The 17,886-nt window shown below is 44.3% G+C and overlaps 1 protein-coding gene across 1 annotated transcript; it reads left to right on the top strand.

The window, feature by feature from the left end:
* Positions 1 to 182: 182 nt before the first annotated feature.
* On the top strand, positions 183 to 16,169 carry Btf3l4 (basic transcription factor 3 like 4). The gene is made up of 6 exons (XM_021660949.2): positions 183 to 339; positions 3,313 to 3,379; positions 8,241 to 8,354; positions 13,192 to 13,393; positions 14,390 to 14,449; positions 15,740 to 16,169. The coding sequence occupies exons 2-6, from the start codon at positions 3,326 to 3,328 to the stop codon at positions 15,784 to 15,786; spliced, it is 477 nt and encodes a 158-aa protein (XP_021516624.1). The 5' UTR covers positions 183 to 339; positions 3,313 to 3,325; the 3' UTR covers positions 15,787 to 16,169.
* Positions 16,170 to 17,886: the final 1,717 nt, after the last annotated feature.

The raw sequence follows: 17,886 nt of genomic DNA, 5'->3' as shown, positions 1-17,886 counted from the left end.
ATGCCGCGGGGACCCCGCCTCCGGGAGTGGCGCGGCCCAATCGGAACATTGGGTGGGCGTGGCCTGGAGGTGGGCGTGGCCCGGGCCGGCCCGCCCCCACACGCTCTCTCCCGCGGGAGGGGCGGGGCCGCGCGTCACGTGGGCCGCTCCCGGGCAGCCCCGCCCCCACACACCCCCTCCCGCGGGAGGGGCGGGGCCGCGCGTCACGTGGGCCTGCTCCCGCCGCCGCCACCGCCGCCGCCGCCGCCACCGCCGCCGCCGGGGTCTTTCTCTGTCTCGGCCGAGGCGGCCATCTTGCTCTCGCCGCGTGCTGGTGTCGGAGGACCCTCCCCGCTGCAGGTGAGACCCCCGGCGGGCCCGCCACCCCACGGCCTCCGGCCGCCGCGCACGGTCTCCCCGCGCCCTCCCCTCCCGACGCCCGCCGTCCGCTCCGGCTGCCACTTCCGCCGTGGCGCGGCGAGCGGGGGCGGGGGCGGCCGGCCCGGCCCGTCGGTTACGGGCGGCGCAGCTGGGGGTCGGCACCTGAGCGAAGGTCCCCGGCACCACCGCCCCGGGCGCGCGGCGCCACCGGGCCCGGGCTCCCGCCGCGCCGATCCGCTCCCCGGAGGGTGCACCCCCTCCTCGTCCCGCCACTCCGTTGGCCACCGCGGCCGCGTCAGACGCCCGGAGCTGTTGTCACCGCACTCGCTCCTCCCGGGCTGCGGCTGGGGAAACTGAGGCTAGCCCGGCATCCCCGCCCCAAGCTCTCGGGGCCCCCGCCGGGTCGCGGCGCTCCTCACTTCGTGCCGGCCGTGTTTGTTTACAAGTGTGTGCTGAGGTGGGCACAGCCGGCCCTCAGAACCTCGGCGCACCGCCTGATGGACCGCCTGGCGTAGTGAGACCCAGCTGATGAATGGCGGTTTCAACTTCCGTTTTCCCACGTTTTTCTTTTCTTGTTTTTCATCATATCATTAGTGGTCCCCTGAAAGAGCGGTAACAGTAGTTACCCATCCTCTCAGGTGATCCTGATGATCTGAGCTTTTAGCCTTCGGCCCGGTAACGCGTGCGGTGGTATATACTTTTCTTAATGCGGGAGAAGCGAACACAACTTCAAAGTTAAATTTACCTTTCCAAAGCCGGAAGTGGCCTTCTGATTCCGTAGCTTTTGCTACTATTAGAGAAACCTCCCATAAAGACGGGGCTGGAAGTTCAAATCACTTCTATCTCTGTGTAAGCGTGATGTGTGTGAATACCTGGGTACCTAGAACTTGGGTATTAAGTAAATACTGATCCATCTCATTAAACTCTTCTCGGGAGTCCTTGAGAAAGTGCAAAAAAAAGGTGGTGGATGTTCAACTCAGTGATCATGTGGTCCTTGGAAGTCACTTCTCCCTTTGGGACACGAAAGGAACATACCAGGCTTCCATTTTCTATTAAAGTTAGGAAGGAGGCTATTTCTTCTTTATGCCCTGCTGCACTGACCGGTATTTGAGAAGACCTCACACATGAAACAAGAGTGACAGGTACATTAAAAATATCAAGTAAAGATTAAACCAGGTGATCTTTGAGGTCTCAGACCGAGTCTAAATCTTTCCTACTTGAATCCCACGCAGCCCAACTGGCTGTAGACAAAAGGCCACATTTCTCCCCTGCTGGTTTAAACTCCCAGGTTCCCTAAAATTACACTTTTTCTGAGCTACTCCTTAGGAATAAGATCTCATAGTTATCCAGCTGACCGTTATCGTAGTCAGCTGGAATGGAGTCATTCTTTCATCTACACCGCAAGAGAGAGTTAATTTTGCTTTTGCTTCAAACAAGTCTGGACGCTGTCTTTCCAGCCTCCATCTCTTTTTCTTTGGGATTGTTTCTCAAAACGCAGAATAGTCCCAAAGGGCTTGTCCTGTGCTTAGTTCTAATATTTTCTCCTGACCTCCTTTTTTTGCAAGAAATTCCTTAAGTGCTTTGTTATTTCATTATACCTTCATGGCTATAGTCCTTTTGTGGATATTTGAATACAAGATTGAGGTTTATATCAGCAAACTTAAGTCTTATGGTGCAGCTAAGATTGACACACTCCCAAGACTGGATTCTACACACGACTTCTCCCGTACAAGACTCTTAGCTGCTTGACCACTGTGATGCAGTGTTGGACAAAGTGGGAAGCCGCAGGTTCTAGGTTTTATTTGTGAAATGGGTTCAGCCCCACTGCCTCGTGTACAGGTCAGTTCCCGAGGTTCAGTGCCAGTGCAGCACGGTTGGTTAGTAATTTACATCATCTTTGATTCTCCTTTTTTTTTTGCTTCCTTCAAATGTAAAAAAACAGTATCCTTCTCACATGAACAATACAATTACAAGGTCACAGAATTAGCAAAAAAAAAAAAAAAAAAGAAAGTTTAATAATAGCCTTTTCCCGTATTTCCTCCTTCACCTCTCGGTAATGATCTGTTAAGCCACAGAACAAGTCAAACAAGAATGTTCAATTAGCTTTTATCTGTATCTAGAGCATGGACTGTTGTTTTCCATAGCAGGAGTGTCACTGGCCAGACCAGAATTCATGATTTTATGATGTTCTTAGAATCCTCAAAACTCAAAATCTGAATAGCTTATTTTTTGTCTCCCCACCAAGATTCATCTTTGTCAAATTGTGTAGCGAGCACCTTTTACCCTAGATGCAATAATACCCGGTCAAATGTGGCGTGCTCTGTCAGTGCGAGGTCTAGAGTGAACTCGGGTGCTAAAGAAAGAGCAAGTGTTCACGAGGCTGCCGGTTCCCTATTATTAACACGTCTGACCTTGAACAGAGGACGAGACTTCCTTGTGTTTTGACAGCCTGACAACCCACTGTTAAAGTTCTTCTTTGCCTAGGCTTTTTGCTTTGTGTCATCTTTTTCCTTATAAGAAATACAGAGTGTGATTCCAGAGAAAGCCATCTACTTGAGGTTTTGCTAATAACGTTTGGTAACTGTTCTCTGCTGTGAAAGTCTTTAGAAGAACAAGCCTCCTTGCCTAAGGAGATTTCATAATTGGGTAGGTTTTTCTGAATGCCCGAGAACTGAGTCGTGTTTTAAGAAAGGATCTTTAAGTAGGCAACTTTGAATCCCATTCATTTGCTATTTGTATATTTGACTCCATGTTGTATTCAGGTTTTTAAAAAATGGGTTTATGAAGCCAGAACAAGTTACCACTATTTGTTAAGAATATAGACAGTATTGATATGATCATAATTGAATGCATTCTGCATAAACTCAGTGACTTAAAAGGTATTGTCTGTATAAATTAAGTTTTTAACTTCGGTAAAACAGTAGATTTAACAAGTTTGTTTTCCCCCCCTAGATTTGCCAACAGCATGAATCAAGAAAAGTTAGCCAAACTTCAAGCTCAGGTCCGGATAGGGGGCAAGGTGAGTGTGGTGTAAGACAAACAGTAGGACATCTGATTGCCAGATACCGTAGCTGCTTTGTGGGTGTGGGCATTGAGTCCACATCTTTTCAGTGGTTAAAAGCAGACCTCATTGCTGTTTGACAGTAATTTGTCTAGATCTAAAACAGGTAATCTCTCTGATGGGGTCATGAAGATAGACCTTGGTTGGAATTCTCACTTTTTATTTTTCTGTGTGTGTCTGCATGTTTCACATGTGTAGGCCTGTGTGTCTGCATGTGTTCACATGTGTAGGCATAGTGTATCTGCATGTGTTCACATGTGTAGGCATAGTGTGTCTACGTGTGCTCACATGTGTAGGCATAGTGTGTCTGCATGCGCTCACATGTGTAGGCATAGTGTGTCTGCATGTGCTCACATGTGTAGGCATGGTGTCTGCATGTGCTCACATGTGTAGGCGTATGAACATATGCACCTGCACATGCATGTGGAGGCTCGAGGCTGATGTGGGTGGCGTCTTTCTCATCCGTGTTCCATGTTACACATGAAGGCAGAATCTCGCCAGCTGCCTCGCAGGGGTTCCAGGGGCCACCACACCCACCTGGCTTTTCTGTGGGTTCTGGGGAGCCAAACTGGTTCTTGTGCATAACCATCAAGCCAACTCCCCACGACCCTGAACCCCAACTCTGAACATCTGCTTGCGCGACATGAACAAGTTACCTAGTCCTGCTAAGCTTCCATTATTTTCATCTGCAAAAGAGAAATAATCAAAGAAGACGCTTCTGGAAGTTAGAGCATTGTTTGCAAAGACCTGCCATGGTGAATGGTTGGTAAGCAGTGGGAGTGAGTCGTGTAGGGAATGATAGCTGTTAGGGTTACCTGTCTGGATGAAATGTGCTACCTGCAGTTGACGCACAAGCAGTTTTAACTGGGAGTGTTTGAGGTGAATGTACATTTTGTGGGTTGCCTGATTTTCCTCCTGAATTTCTGCTTTTTCTTTCATGCTGGTGAACTGTGAACATTTAAAGGTTTCACTTTAAAGCCTCGGGAAGTGGTGAGCACCAGAACCTTTGTTTTCCCTTCATTTGGGGCCTGAGGCTCCAAGGAAATACTGTACCCTCATCTTTGCCCCGCACAGTGTTTGCAAAAGAGAAAGAAAGCACAGTACTTACTTCATACATGGGTGGCTGTGGGGAAAGGACAGGTGGAGCGCTGTGTAGCGGGCTCTTGAGCTCCAAGGGTGGAGACGGTGGAGGGAAGCAGTGGCCAGTACTTTAAAGGTAGACGCTGTGGAGTCCTGTTGGCACACGGGTGGCCACAATGGTCACATTGTAGCACATGCCGGACTTGAGGTTTGTAACAACTAGATAAGACCTGCAAGGGCCGGATGCCCCACCCCCCCAGTTACCTTTACTTCTTTAGTGTGTGTGTGTGTGTGTGTGTGTGTATGCGCACACACACATGCATACACACATGGGTGGTTTATACGTGTGTGTCCTTGTGGACCCATGCGTGTGTGGGGTCACATATGTAAGCATCATATGTGCTGTTGCTCACTAACTTTTTTTCACATATTGTTTGTATGCATGCAAACGCATGAAGATCTGAGCTTAGGTGTCCATTCTCTGCTTCCACCCTGTGGGGTCCGAGGATTGAACTAAAGTTGTCTGGCTTAGCTGCAGATACTTTAACTTGCTGAGCCGTTTCACCAGCCCCATTTTATTTTTTGAGATGGTTTCTCCCCAAACCTAAAGCTTGCTGATTGGCTAGACTGGCTGGCTAGACTCCTGTCTCCGCCTTCCAGCCTTCCAGTGTACAAGCGCATGCTGCTGTTCCTACTCCTTGTGTCGGTTGTCCGTACTCAGTTCCTTAGGTTTAGCACAAACCCTTGACCTACCAAGTCATATCCCCATAATTATGTATTTTTAATGTAGTGGTTGGTATATGCATTAATTTATCTACTGTTAGCAGAATATATAATTTGTACCAAGTATAGTAAATAAACAAGTTTTTTGCTCTTCACATTGACATAACATGGAAGAGTGTCATGCTCACAATTATAATGAGGAATAGCAAGTATTGTAATGAAGAACAAAATATTTACATAGGAGAGTCATGTTGGGATTTAAAGGATAAATAAGGATTTAATCACAGCAGGTGAAAGGGTTAGTAGGAGGTAGGCTAAAATGGGGATTGTTGTTTGCATATGTGCAAAGGCACACAGGGTGCTGAGGAAACAGGAAGTGGATAGCATGAAGTGACTAAGTAGATTGGACTCCATCATACCTTCATATGCCATTCTAAGGAGCTCGGGATTTTATCCATACACAGTGGGCAGCTATTGGAGAACTTCAAGAAGGAAATGGCCAGGTGTGGTGGTACCAGTCTTTAATTCCAGTGCTCAGGATGTAGAGCCAGGAGGTGGATCTCTGTGGGTTCGAGGACAGCCTGCTCTACAGAGTGGTTCTAGGACAACAAGAGCTACATAGCAAGAGCTTGTCTCGAAAATAACAGCACAAAAGAGGAAATGACAGCCTGTTTTAGGACTGGTGGCAGTTTGTAAAATGGGACCACATGGAGAACAGTCTAGAAGCTGTTGTACAACATGATACACACAGTTAGGGGTTGTACTGTCAGGATTTAGTGACAGGCGGGTCTGAGAAGGACTAAGGGTGTTGCCAGGCTTTGGTTAAACGAGGAACTGTGCTATTACCGACTCTAAGGTCTTGGAGGTAAGGAAGATTAGCAGACTACTAAGTCTGTAGACAGGGTGAATATTTTGGTTTTTGGAGCAGAGTCTCTAAAGTCCATGCTGCCCAAGTATCTGATATGTTGCCTAGACTGGCCTCAGGCTTTTCAGCAATCCTCCTGCCTCTCTGCCCTCTTGCATGCTGGGATTACGGGTGTGTGTACTCTGTGTGCGTGCTGGCTTGGCTGAGCACCTTCTCAGTAGAGCAGCTCTGCATGGTGGCACACTGTGGCCGCAGTGCTCTAGATAGCAAGACTGAGAACAGCTGTCGCTGAGCTAGGAGTGCGTCACAAGTAAGTGACCATCTATGGAAATAGTGATCCAAGCAACCGATCACTTTTTCTCCCGCTGGGATTACTGAGACTGAGAGACAGCCTTTCTTTAGTAAGTCCCTGAGAGCTACAGCAGGAGATGCTAAAGACCGAAGACCCAATTGCTTCCTATCACTCCTTGAAAGGGCAAACCTCGGACATAGGCTTTTGGTAGTATTTCAGCTCCGATATTGGTTACATCTTTTTTTTTTTTTTTAAGATTTATTTTATTTACTATTTATACAGTGTTCTGCCTCCATGTATGCCTGCGTGCCAGAAGAGAGCACCTGACCTCGTTATAGATGGTTGTGAGCCACCATGTGGTTGCTGGGAATTGAACTCAGGGCTTTTGGAAGAACAGCCAGTGCTCTTAACCTCTGAGCCATCTCTCCAGCCCCCTGGTTACATCTTTTTTAAACTGGCCTGCAAGTCCAGGACAGCCAACGCTACATAGCGAAACCCTGTCTTGGAGGAAAAAATGGTCCAGAATTTTTTTAATAATTATTTTTATGTGTATTGGTGTTCTGCCTGCATGTATGTCTGTGGGTGTCAAATCTTGGAGGTATAGATAGTTATGAGCTGCCACGTGGGAACTGGGAATTGAACCAGGTCCTTTGGAAGAGCAGCCAGTGCTTTTAACTGCTGGGCTATCACTCCAGCCTCTTGGCCCAGAAATTTTTAACCCATTATTTTAAATAGTTTTTAATGGAAAAATATTTTAAAATTTATTCTGTTTGTATATATGTGTCTCTGTGTCTACTGGTGTCATCAGGGACCAGAAGAGGGCATTGGATCTGCTGAACCTGGAGGTACAGGCAGTTGTGAGTTGCCTGACATGGGTGCTAGGATTTGAATAGCATCCTCTAGAAGAGCAACAAGTACTCCTCACCACTGACCATATCTTGACCCCTCATTTCCAGTTATCAGCAGAGAAATGAACTTGCCCTGACTTAGGTACATAGTATTATTTTAGGCCCACATCCAAGCCTCATCATCCTCCGCACTAGCCCCTCAGAAGTTACTTGTGTTGTGACATTCTTACCTTTCAGCCTCCTGTGCCCCGCCCCTGACCGGCTCACAGTCTCCAGGTCCAGGGTTAGTGTAGCAGCCTTGTCAGAGCAAGCAGGTCAGGTGAAGGCTCTGGCAGTCGCTTCCTGCTGCAACTGAACTAACATTGAGCACCTGCCCTGGAGACTAATCTACGTGGCGTGACCCTGTGTGCTGTCGGGTGTCACTTCCCTTTCCCTAACTCGTTATTCACTCTGCTCTGGCCATGCTGGCCCCCCTTCTTGTCCAGAAGACAAGTTCAGTCCTGTTCCATGCTGCCCGATCACTCCTTCCCAGTCCTGGGTACTTGTTGACATTTCCCTTTTATTGTAATATATGAACTTAAGTAAGATCTTGATCTTTTTTCATCTCTGGATTCTCAGACTCTGCCATACTCACTAGTAGAATTAAATCTCAATATAAAATAGTTCCTAAGATTTTAGATCATCCTTAGACTTTATTGGCAGGGCCTGATGGGGATTCTATGAAAGCATGTAAGGCTTGAAAGTTGTTGGAAAGCATACTAAATGGTCTTAGAGTTATAAATTGTGTTCTATTAGCAAACAGTATTTTGAAACAATGTATTGAAATGAAAATGTAGACATTGAAAAGGAGTGGTAACTGACTACAGCTGTCTTTCCGGTGTTGGCTGAATATCAAAAACTCTATAGTCTTGTTAGTCACTGCTGTATGGTTAGTTTTTCCAGTGCAGATTTTAGGTTGTGGCTGGGAGCCAGTCCTTATGCATAGTAACACCTCTGTCTGGTTATCTCCAGGGCACAGCTCGCAGGAAGAAGAAGGTGGTACACAGGACAGCTACTGCTGATGACAAAAAGCTTCAGAGTTCTCTGAAGAAACTGGCTGTGAACAATATAGCTGGTATTGAAGAGGTATGGGCACTTTGAAAACACAAATTATAGAGAGCTAGTACATGCACATTTGACTTTCAAATCAAAATACCGGCTTGGGAGAGTCTTTAATACTCCGTGCACGTGTCTTTGAAAAAATGTAGTGGTTGACTTTGGTCTGGGGATGAAATGATTTTAGTAAGCAGTTAAGGATTTTCTTTATACTTTTCAGACTTAAGGTCTGAATGACAACTATGTATGATAGCTATGTAGCATGTATGACAACTATGAAGCTGCTCTTGAACTTTAATGTAACATAAGATTTCTTTTTCTGTTTTGCTTTATTTCTGTGGGTCATTCTGTATCCTGGACTGGTCTCTAACTTATGATCTTGTCTCCCTAGTATTGGTATTTAACAGAAACTCTAGCAAGTCTGTCTGTCTGCCTGTCTGTCTGTCTTGTCTTTTTAGGTTTTTGTTGTTGCTGTTTTGTTTTGTTTTTTGAATCGAGATTTCTCTGTGTATCTTTGACTGTCCTGTACTCGCTTTGTAGAACAGGCTGGCCTCAAACTCACAGAGATCCACCTGCCTCTGCCTCCCAGAGTGATGGGATTACAGACATGTTATTGTACCCAGCTTCCACGTTATTTTTTCTAATAATATAGAAGTAAAGCCTAATAATTTTTTCAAGTGAGACTTTTAATTTTACTGTAATTCACCTTTCTAAGCTGGGTCCAGCGGCACACACCTGTAATCCCAGTGTTCAGGGAAAGAGAGGCAGGTGGATCTGTCTGAGGTTGAGCCCAGCCTGGTCTACAAAGTGAGTCCAGGACAGCCAACACTACCCAGAAAAACCCTGCCTCAAAAAACTTAAAAAAAAAAAAAATTCACCTTACTGTGCTACAAAGTCTATCACCTTATCCAAAAACTTCTAGAAGTAGCTTTATGTGAATTCAACTCCCTCCCTTTCTTTCTTCTGTATTTTTATTATTTATTTATTTTGATTTTTTTCGAGACAGGACCTTACTATGTAGCCCTGGTTGTCCTGGAACTTACTTTGTAGACAGGGCTGGCCCGTATGCATGCTGCTAGGAATAAACGTCAGGGCTTCATGCATTCTAGCTAAGCATTCTGTCGCTGAGTTACTCTCAACTCTTACATACTTTTATGATAACATCTATTAAAACTGTATTGTTATTTTCTTTTTGCTGATTTTCATTTTTAAGTACAAGTTTTTGCTATGTAGACCAGATTGTCCTAGAAGTCACAGTGTTCCTGCTTAGCTTCCTAAGTGCTGAGTTTAAAACCATGTGCCACACTCCCACTTAGTTGTAACTCTGAGGCGTCACAGCCTAGAGCGACACTGAGAATTAGTGCTGCTTATCAGAAGGGCGCATGCATATTCTCACCGCTTCTGCCTGCTTCCAGGCGCTCCCGTCCGCACAGGCTCTATGGAGAGGAGAGCACACAGGGAGGAATTAATGATCCAGATAACAACTGTGAAGTTTTCAGATATCTGAACTGAAAAAGTTTTATTTTTATTTATTTATTTATTTGTTTATTTATTTATTTGTCTCTTTCTGAACTTGATCTTTTCGGTAGCAAGACATTTGCTTACATAACTTTTGCAGATTTAAAATATTTTTGCTTAGGAACATGTAGAATATTATATGTGCCATGACTTACTCACATACTTTTGGGTTAAAAACAGCTTCTTAAGAGGAATAAAAAGTATTACAAGCATGCATGAAAATATGTAATGGGCTGCTCATGGTGGCCTACAGCTTTAATGCTGGCATGCACGAGGCAGAGGTAGGTGGATCGTTGTGAGTTTGAGGCCAGCCAGGAATACTTATAGGGAGTTCCAGACTAGCCAAGGCTACATGGTGACACCCTGGCTTGAAAAAAACAAATCATGTAATGATTTTCAGAAACACTGTGATAGGAAAATCTAGATCTGTCATAGAATAAGAGAGCAGCAAGATGGTTTAGCAGGTTAAGGCCCCTTGTCCTTTGCCTGTATACATTGCACGACTTAAACTCATGTGAAATGCATAGCTTGCTTTGTGAATTTAACAAGTTCTTTCCTTTGCCTGAAAAAGCAGGAGAACTGATCTTGCTTAGCCCTGAAATTCATCCTTTGATTGTGCCCAGGAGCCTTACATAACTGCCATTTGCTTAGTAGGATAGAAGGGAAACTCATCGGAAATGAAATATTCTGGCCTTTTTCATTTCTTGTATTCCAGTCTTGATATTCTAAGATTAACTTTCCACTCTTTTCTGATCTTTCTATTCATGCAGCTGCATCCATTACACCACCCATTTAAAAGAATCACGAATAAATTTACCCACAGTCTAAAATGGAGTTCATCTTATTTCTCACACTCAAATGAGACAAACAGCATTTTACACTAAAAAGACATGTGTCAGGATACACCCAACCTTCAGCCTGCGGAAAGGAAGCCTGACAAAGAAAGTTCGTGAATGTGTGGTTACTTTGTAATTTCTAGGGATGTGTCTGTAATTTCTCTGTTCAAGTCTTGCCTGAAGCTTGAGGAGCCCCTTTCTGCCCCTCCATCTTGTGCTGTCAGCGGTGGTGACCCTTCTGAAGAAGAGAAGCCCACTGGCCCTGAGAGCACTCAGCACCTGTGTGATGGACAAGGGCAGCTTTAAGTGTTAGTGCTCCTGGCCTTTTTATAGACTAAGATCTCATCACCAAGGTGACTTTTGGAGTGGTGGAATGACATTATTTACACTTTTAACTAGTGTAAATGAGATCATACCAAAACAGGACAAATGCAGAAAGGTAATGCATGAGCGAGAAATAGCAATTTAAATAGCATTTATTCAGTCTTCTATTTATTCAGTAAATCCCAGGATAACAGAATAATCTCAAATAACCAGTTCACATTGGTAAAAGCCAAAGAAATAATGGCAGGATAGTGGTAAAAGACTCTCAGTTATTAACAAAACATGTTCAAGTGGTTAAGTGTGTGAGAGCTTTGTTTGCAGAAATTAATGAAGGTGGTTGAGAAGGTGTATTTCAGAATTAGAGAGCCAGGCGCAGTGAGACATGCCTGTAATCCCAGCGCTCAGGAAGGCAAAGGCAGGCAGATGTGAGTTCGAAGCCAGCCTGGTCTACAAAGAGACTCTAGGACAGCCAAGGCTACACAGAAACGCTGCCTCAAATAGATAGATAGATAGATAGATAGATAGATAGATAGATAGATAGATAGATAGATAGTTAAAGAAAACCGTCAGGCCTGTCAGTACAGATCTGTCGTTCCAGATACTTAGAAGCCTGAGGCAGGATGATCACAATTCAAGGCCAACCTGGCAGCTTAGTAAGAATCCTGTCTGAATGGCGCAGTGCTGAAGGCTGCTCTTTAGAGGACCTGGATTCAATTCCCAGCTCCCACAGTTGTGGGCAGCCACAACTGTCTGTAACTCCAGTTCCAGGGACCCAACACCCATATACGGACATAGGCAAAACACCAGTGCACATGAAAATAAAGAAACAAAGAACCAACCTCAAAATAGAGTGTAAAGTGCTGGGGATGGGCTCAGCCCTGCTTACTATAACAGCACCCCACCGTGGCCACAGCTGCTTGAGAGGCTCACTCGACACCACAAGATCCCTGTGCTGACTTTAAAACCCCGATGACCTGCGTTGTCTGCGAACCCATCCAGGTGGAAGGAGAGCCGTGTCTCTGCAGTGTCACTTCTGACCTCCACGTGTGCACCCCCGTCATGCACATACACAATAATAATCATTTAAAAAGAAGCCAGGCAGTGGTAGTGCAAGCTTTAATCCCAGCACTCCGGAGGCAGAGGCAGACAGGTGTCTGGATTTGGGGCCAGCCTAGTCTACAGAGCAAGTTCCAGGACAGCTACTCAGAAAAAACCTATCTTAAGAAACAATTTTTGAAAGAACCGAAAGGACTGACCAATTGCTTGTAAAGAATAGCATGACGGGGCTGGAGAGGCAGCTTGGCAGCTAAGAGTGCTCGGCGATTTTGCTGGAGACCCAGGCTAGGTTCCCAGCACCACACAGCTGCTCACAAATGTAGATAACTTCAGTTCAGGGCATCCGAAGCTCTTTAAACAAAAACCAAAACCCTTCCAGGTCTCGGGTTCACATGTGATAAAAGAAAGCCTCACTCCAGGTGTGGAGGTCCATGCCTTTATTCCCAGCACTCACAGGCAGAGTTCCAGGCCAGCCAAAGATACCGTGAGACCCGATATCAAAAACAAAGAATTACACAGTAAAAAAGGAAACTGAAATTTTGCTACATTTTCTGAGCCTCCAAAGAAGTAAAATGCTTAAATCTCTGAGTCGTCTCTGTGAATTTTTGAGTAGTTACCTGTATGTATTTCCACGGTTGCCACATGCTCTTTCCGCCTTTCTGTCTGTCCTCAGCAAGCTGCTACCCCACCAAGTGGCCCTTGTACTCATTTTGTTTGACACTATAAATTGAGTAACTGATCTCATTAAGAATCTGGTTCTTGGGGTGGAAAGATGGCTCAGAGGTTAAGAGCAGTGCTTGCCCTTCCAAAGGTCCTGAGTTCAATTCCCAGCAACCACATGGTGGCTCACAACCATCTATAATGAGATCTGATGCCATTTTCTGGCAAGCAGGTGTACATGCAGACAGAACATTGTATACATAATGAAATAAATAAATCTAAAAAAAAAGGAGAAGCTAGTTCTTAGACATAGTTCTACTAAAAAAAAAAGTGGCCGGAACTTCACCTGCATGACTATTTCATAGCTTATGAATTACTACTATGTAAATGGCATGTTCCTAAAACTGCTTTTTTAAAAATATCTTTTAGTTGAATCTGGCATGTGAAATACCTTGTTTTCTGTGCCCGTACAGGTGAACATGATTAAAGACGACGGAACAGTTATTCATTTCAACAATCCCAAAGTCCAAGCTTCCCTCTCCGCTAACACCTTTGCAATTACTGGTCATGCCGAAGCCAAACCAATCACAGAAATGCTTCCCGGAATATTAAGTCAGCTTGGTGCTGACAGCTTAACGAGCCTTAGAAAGTTAGCGGAACAGTTCCCGAGACAAGGTACGTCTTTCCAGTCGGTGCCTTTGCCTCTCCCCTGCTGTAGGCAGAAGTCTACTGATTTTGAAAGCACCGAGTCTAGACTAGGGGTGTGGTCAGTTGACAGTACTAGCCTAGTATGCACAAGGTTCTGCTTGAGTTCCCAGCGGGAAATAAATAGGGTGTGATGGCACACACCTGTAATTCCAGCAGCAGTTTAGGTTAGCCTCAGCTGTATAGGGAAAGGGTGTTTTTCTTAAGCTGAGGGGATTTGCCTCAGTAAGGTAATTCTTTTACTTTTTATAATTCCATTTGTGAGCTTCATAAAACTTGTAGTTTGGGGGTTTTGGGGTTTTGGTTTGGTTTGGTTTTTTGATACACTGTTTCTCTGTGTAGCCCTGGCTGTCCTGGAGCTCACTCTGTAGATCAGGCTGGCTTCAAATTCACAGAGATCCACCTGCCTCCCAAGTGCTGGGATTAATGGCGTGCACCTCCACAGCCGCCACCGCCTTGGCCATAGTTTTCTTTTTAATTAATGAAATGTGTCTTCAGATAAAATATTGTCGGTTGCTACTATGCTGCTGTTTTACCATTATAAATATGGTAATCTTCAATTTTGAATTTGCAGTTGGTTTTGATTGCATGCATGCCTTGTTTTCTCTAACCATCAAAGAGCCTTGTATTTCAGAAGTCACGTGGTCATACTGCATGGCTAGATATTTAGATCAAATAAGTGGGGAAAAGGTCTCATATTTTCTAGTTGTGAGATAGTATGACCAATACCTTTGTTCAAGCTTCTCAGGTTCTTCATTGCCATCTAATTTTTACCCTTAGGGCACATTGGAATTACCAGATATAGTAATTATATAGTTAATTTAAAATTTCATTGTTTTTAGTGTTAGTTAAGCAAAAAACAAAGACCACACATAGCCATGAGATCTAGACAAAGGGAAGGTAAGCATTAGAGTTCTGTGAAGCTCTCTGTTCTCAGGGACTAATACTCAAATCTACTTTTTGTAGTATTGGACAGTAAAGCACCCAAACCAGAAGACATTGACGAAGAGGATGATGACGTTCCAGGTAAAGGACATTTTGTTGCTGTTAAAGTTTGTCTCAGACCAGTGAGACTGTTCTGGTAAAGATGATTGAAGGCCTGTGTCCCACACGGTGGAAGGAGAGAACCAGCAAAGCAAGTTGTCCTCTGACCTACACATACACACACACACACTCTACAGTATAATTTTTAAAACTAAGAAAATTTTTTTTTCCACATACTACATAGATGACTTTCAGAAGGTTTTCGACTGACTCAATTCCAGTTGATTTATAGTGATGTGGTAGGCTTCTAGTTAAGGTATTAGCTGACCTGGAAGACAGTGGCCCTTCCCCCATCATCATCAAGCTAGAAAACCAAGAACTGGAACTTCAGGTCAGAGAAATATCCCTTAAGTCCTATGAAGAGACGTGACATCCTGAACTCCGGTTATAGAATACTGTCTAAGCCTGGTTCCGGGATGCTGAACCTTGTAAAAGATTACTGTATAGCAGAAGGCTGTCCGAGAAAGAACAAGACACTGTGGCCTTCTGTCAGTGTCAAACCAAAGGGGCCTGTCACTCACCTGAACAAAGCTGTTTGTTCTGGGGACTTCAGAGATAGTAGACAGCCTGCCTGGCGTGCAGTCTGGGTCACACTCACCCCTCAGTGTGCGCCCTACTTTATTATCGGGGAGTTTACCTGTCCTCTATGCTATTCCTCTTTTGTGTAAGTTCTTTAGATACAGACCACAAAGACCAGATCACAAAGATCTCACCAGACTGAGATCCCTGTGAGAGGATAATAATGAATAAGAATACAGAAGTCCCCTCATTCACTACTTAGAACCTGTCACCTGCATGCCTTAAGTTGAAATCACTGTGATTATCAGCATACATTGTTACTGTTGACATTTTTGCTGTGGGGCTGAAGAAATGGCTTCTCTTCCCGAGGACCTGGATTCAGTTTTCAGCACTCATGTGTGGCTCCCAGCCTTCTGTAATCCCAATTCCAGGGTACCCAGCGCCCTCTTCTGGTCTCTCAAGCACTGCACACACATAGTGCCCAGACATTCAGGCAAACACCCATACACATAAAATAATAAAGTAACTCTTAAAACTGTTGGCGCTATAAGTGACATTAAAATATTACTCACTTAGTTACTTTTGCATACATTTTTTAAAGTCATTTCCTTAAGATTACTGCTTCATAAAAGTCACTGTACTGAAATGCCATTAGTTTGTTTCTGCCTTTTCTGTTTTTTTTGACTACTACTAGGTGCAACTATTTTGACTCATTTGCATTTTACTTATTTTTTCCTTTCTTCTTTTTGTCAGATCTTGTAGAAAATTTTGATGAGGCATCGAAAAATGAAGCTAACTAAAATCCTCTGGGTTTTGGAAGCTGGCATGGACTAGATTTAACAATCAGCTCTGTTGTTCCAAAGTTTTACAGACATGGAGAAACATCACCTGTTATTAGTTCAGTAATATAAATATTTTGTATATTAATAATGCTGTTTGTTCAGCATTTCTTGGTCATTTGATTTTGCATTTTGCACTTCTTACCCAGGATCTATTCTTTTGGTCAAAATATGAAGTATTGGTGCAGTTTGAGGGTGGTTTTTGGTTTGGGGGGGACTTTTGGTGTGTATGTATGTGTATGTATGTGGGTATGTGTGTACACAGTGGACCACAAGTTGGATAACAGTTATATCTTGCCTATTCTTTCCTCTAGTAGAAATAAAACAAATCTTTACATTTGTTACTTTTTTTTCCGTAACTGCACATAATCGATGAAACGTGATTGTCTTTGATTTCAGATCTGAAGAGAGTCCTACCGTTGGAAGTTTGGTGTTAATTTACTCAGTTAACTGTAGTGTTTTTTTATACTCTTCTCTGGGTTGAAGATGTCTTGAACATTTTGCCACCAGATTGCTGCCGGAGTCATAAGCCGGGCACCTTTGGTGTGGCTGCCTTAGACTCACTTCCTAGTCAGACCCAGAAGTTTTCCTTTTATTGGCTTCCTTCCTGGTGCCATGCATCCCCCATTTTGGTCTTTAAGTGGACTGGTCAGCCTTTGATAATACTCTTACCTTCTGCCTAGCTTGAGACAGTTCTCCATAGAGATCTGAGAGAGTGCCTAATCCCGCTTTCTGTTTCTTACCCTGAGGAACAACTCCATCGTCAACATTTATTTCCCTTCACATTTGCGGCTTGCTAGAGTTCAACTGGAACAGTTGGAATGCGCTTCCTAGTTTTATACGGGGTTTTCCTGTTTCCTAGCCGTTCTTGCAAGCAGGTGCCAGGGTGCCTCTTTTCAGCAAGGCTGAGCTGGGCGTGTCCTTTTGAATGGAAAGAAGTTACAGGTGTAGACTTCTTGTGGCAGACACAGGCGTTCTCTGAAACGGTACTGGTCGGGAGAGCTTCCGTAGCCTCTCTCCCATTCTTGGTCTCCAGCTTACCTCTGGGTAGATCTGACTGGTTGTAGCTGCTCAGATCAGCCTCCTGCATGCTTAGGACAATGCTTTGCAGGGCACAGTGGTAAAACAGTATTTATTTGCTTACTTCCTCTTGGAGGACTTGGAGGTAAGGTGTATTCATTCACTCAGGTTTCCTCTTGCTGTCTGGGAAAAGCTTGTGTTTTGCATCAGCATTTACTATAGCCAATATTCAGGATGAGGCTTAAAGACCTGTGTCCTGGCCCGTCACCAAACTAACTCAGCCCAGCCTTGCAGCATGCCGACTTGTGTTTCAGGCTAGACAGCTCTCCTTGATAGCTAAGGTGGAGGACCAGCAGCGTGCTGAGAGGGCTGCAGACATGCAGGCAAAGCTCCTGCATCTCTTTTTTGTCACACATTTTCAATTTATTTTAGAAATTTGTTGATTTTTTTCTGTTATGTTTTATATAATACATGGACGTAACAAAATAAATAACAGTAATAAAATAACCGTACGAAAGAGGAGACTATTTCCTCTAGTGCCTTTGTTAATTGTTGTCTGCAGTTCTTTTTCTGTTCCTCCATACTCTCCATAAATAAATTCTCATGTGGTCATTGGTAAAATAATCTCATTCATTGTTAGGTCAGTACTGTACCTGGTCACTTACTCCAGAATTTGTTTCTGTGACTGCCCAGAGGCTCACTGTGAGTCAGAGAGCAACAGGCAGCGTAGTGGATGAAAAGAGGGAGTGTATCCAGAGAGAGGACATTTGTGTTCTAGTCCAGATTCTGGCTTTATGTGGCCTGTCCTCATGACCAAACTACTCTAAATTTCATCATCAGTCCGGTAAGATATTTGTGAGTATAAACTTTCTCCTGCTCTTACAGTTCTGTGACTCTCACTTTGGGAATTCTCTAAGAAGGGATTTTGTCATCTGTTCAAGGCTGTCTTTATTTTTAACCAGCACAGATTTTATATACATACTACCCTTTACATTTTGGTCACATTTTAGCTTCTCAGAGTAATTCTGGTCAGTATCCCCC

This window comes from Meriones unguiculatus, chromosome 12 (assembly GCF_030254825.1).
Source record: "Meriones unguiculatus strain TT.TT164.6M chromosome 12, Bangor_MerUng_6.1, whole genome shotgun sequence".
NCBI lineage: Eukaryota > Metazoa > Chordata > Mammalia > Rodentia > Muridae > Meriones > Meriones unguiculatus.
Note: the sequence above shows the minus strand (reverse complement) of the source record. Positions and strands in the feature narration are given on the sequence as shown.

Bases quoted from the DNA above. Each gene is read 5' to 3' on its own strand.
- Btf3l4 (XM_021660949.2), top strand. From the start codon at position 3,326: ATGAATCAAGAAAAGTTAGCCAAACTTCAAGCTCAGGTCCGGATAGGG. The intron at 3,380-8,240 runs GTGAGTGTGGTG...GGTTATCTCCAG, and splicing joins AGGTCCGGATAGGGGGCAAG to GGCACAGCTCGCAGGAAGAA. The intron at 8,355-13,191 runs GTATGGGCACTT...GTGCCCGTACAG, and splicing joins ATATAGCTGGTATTGAAGAG to GTGAACATGATTAAAGACGA.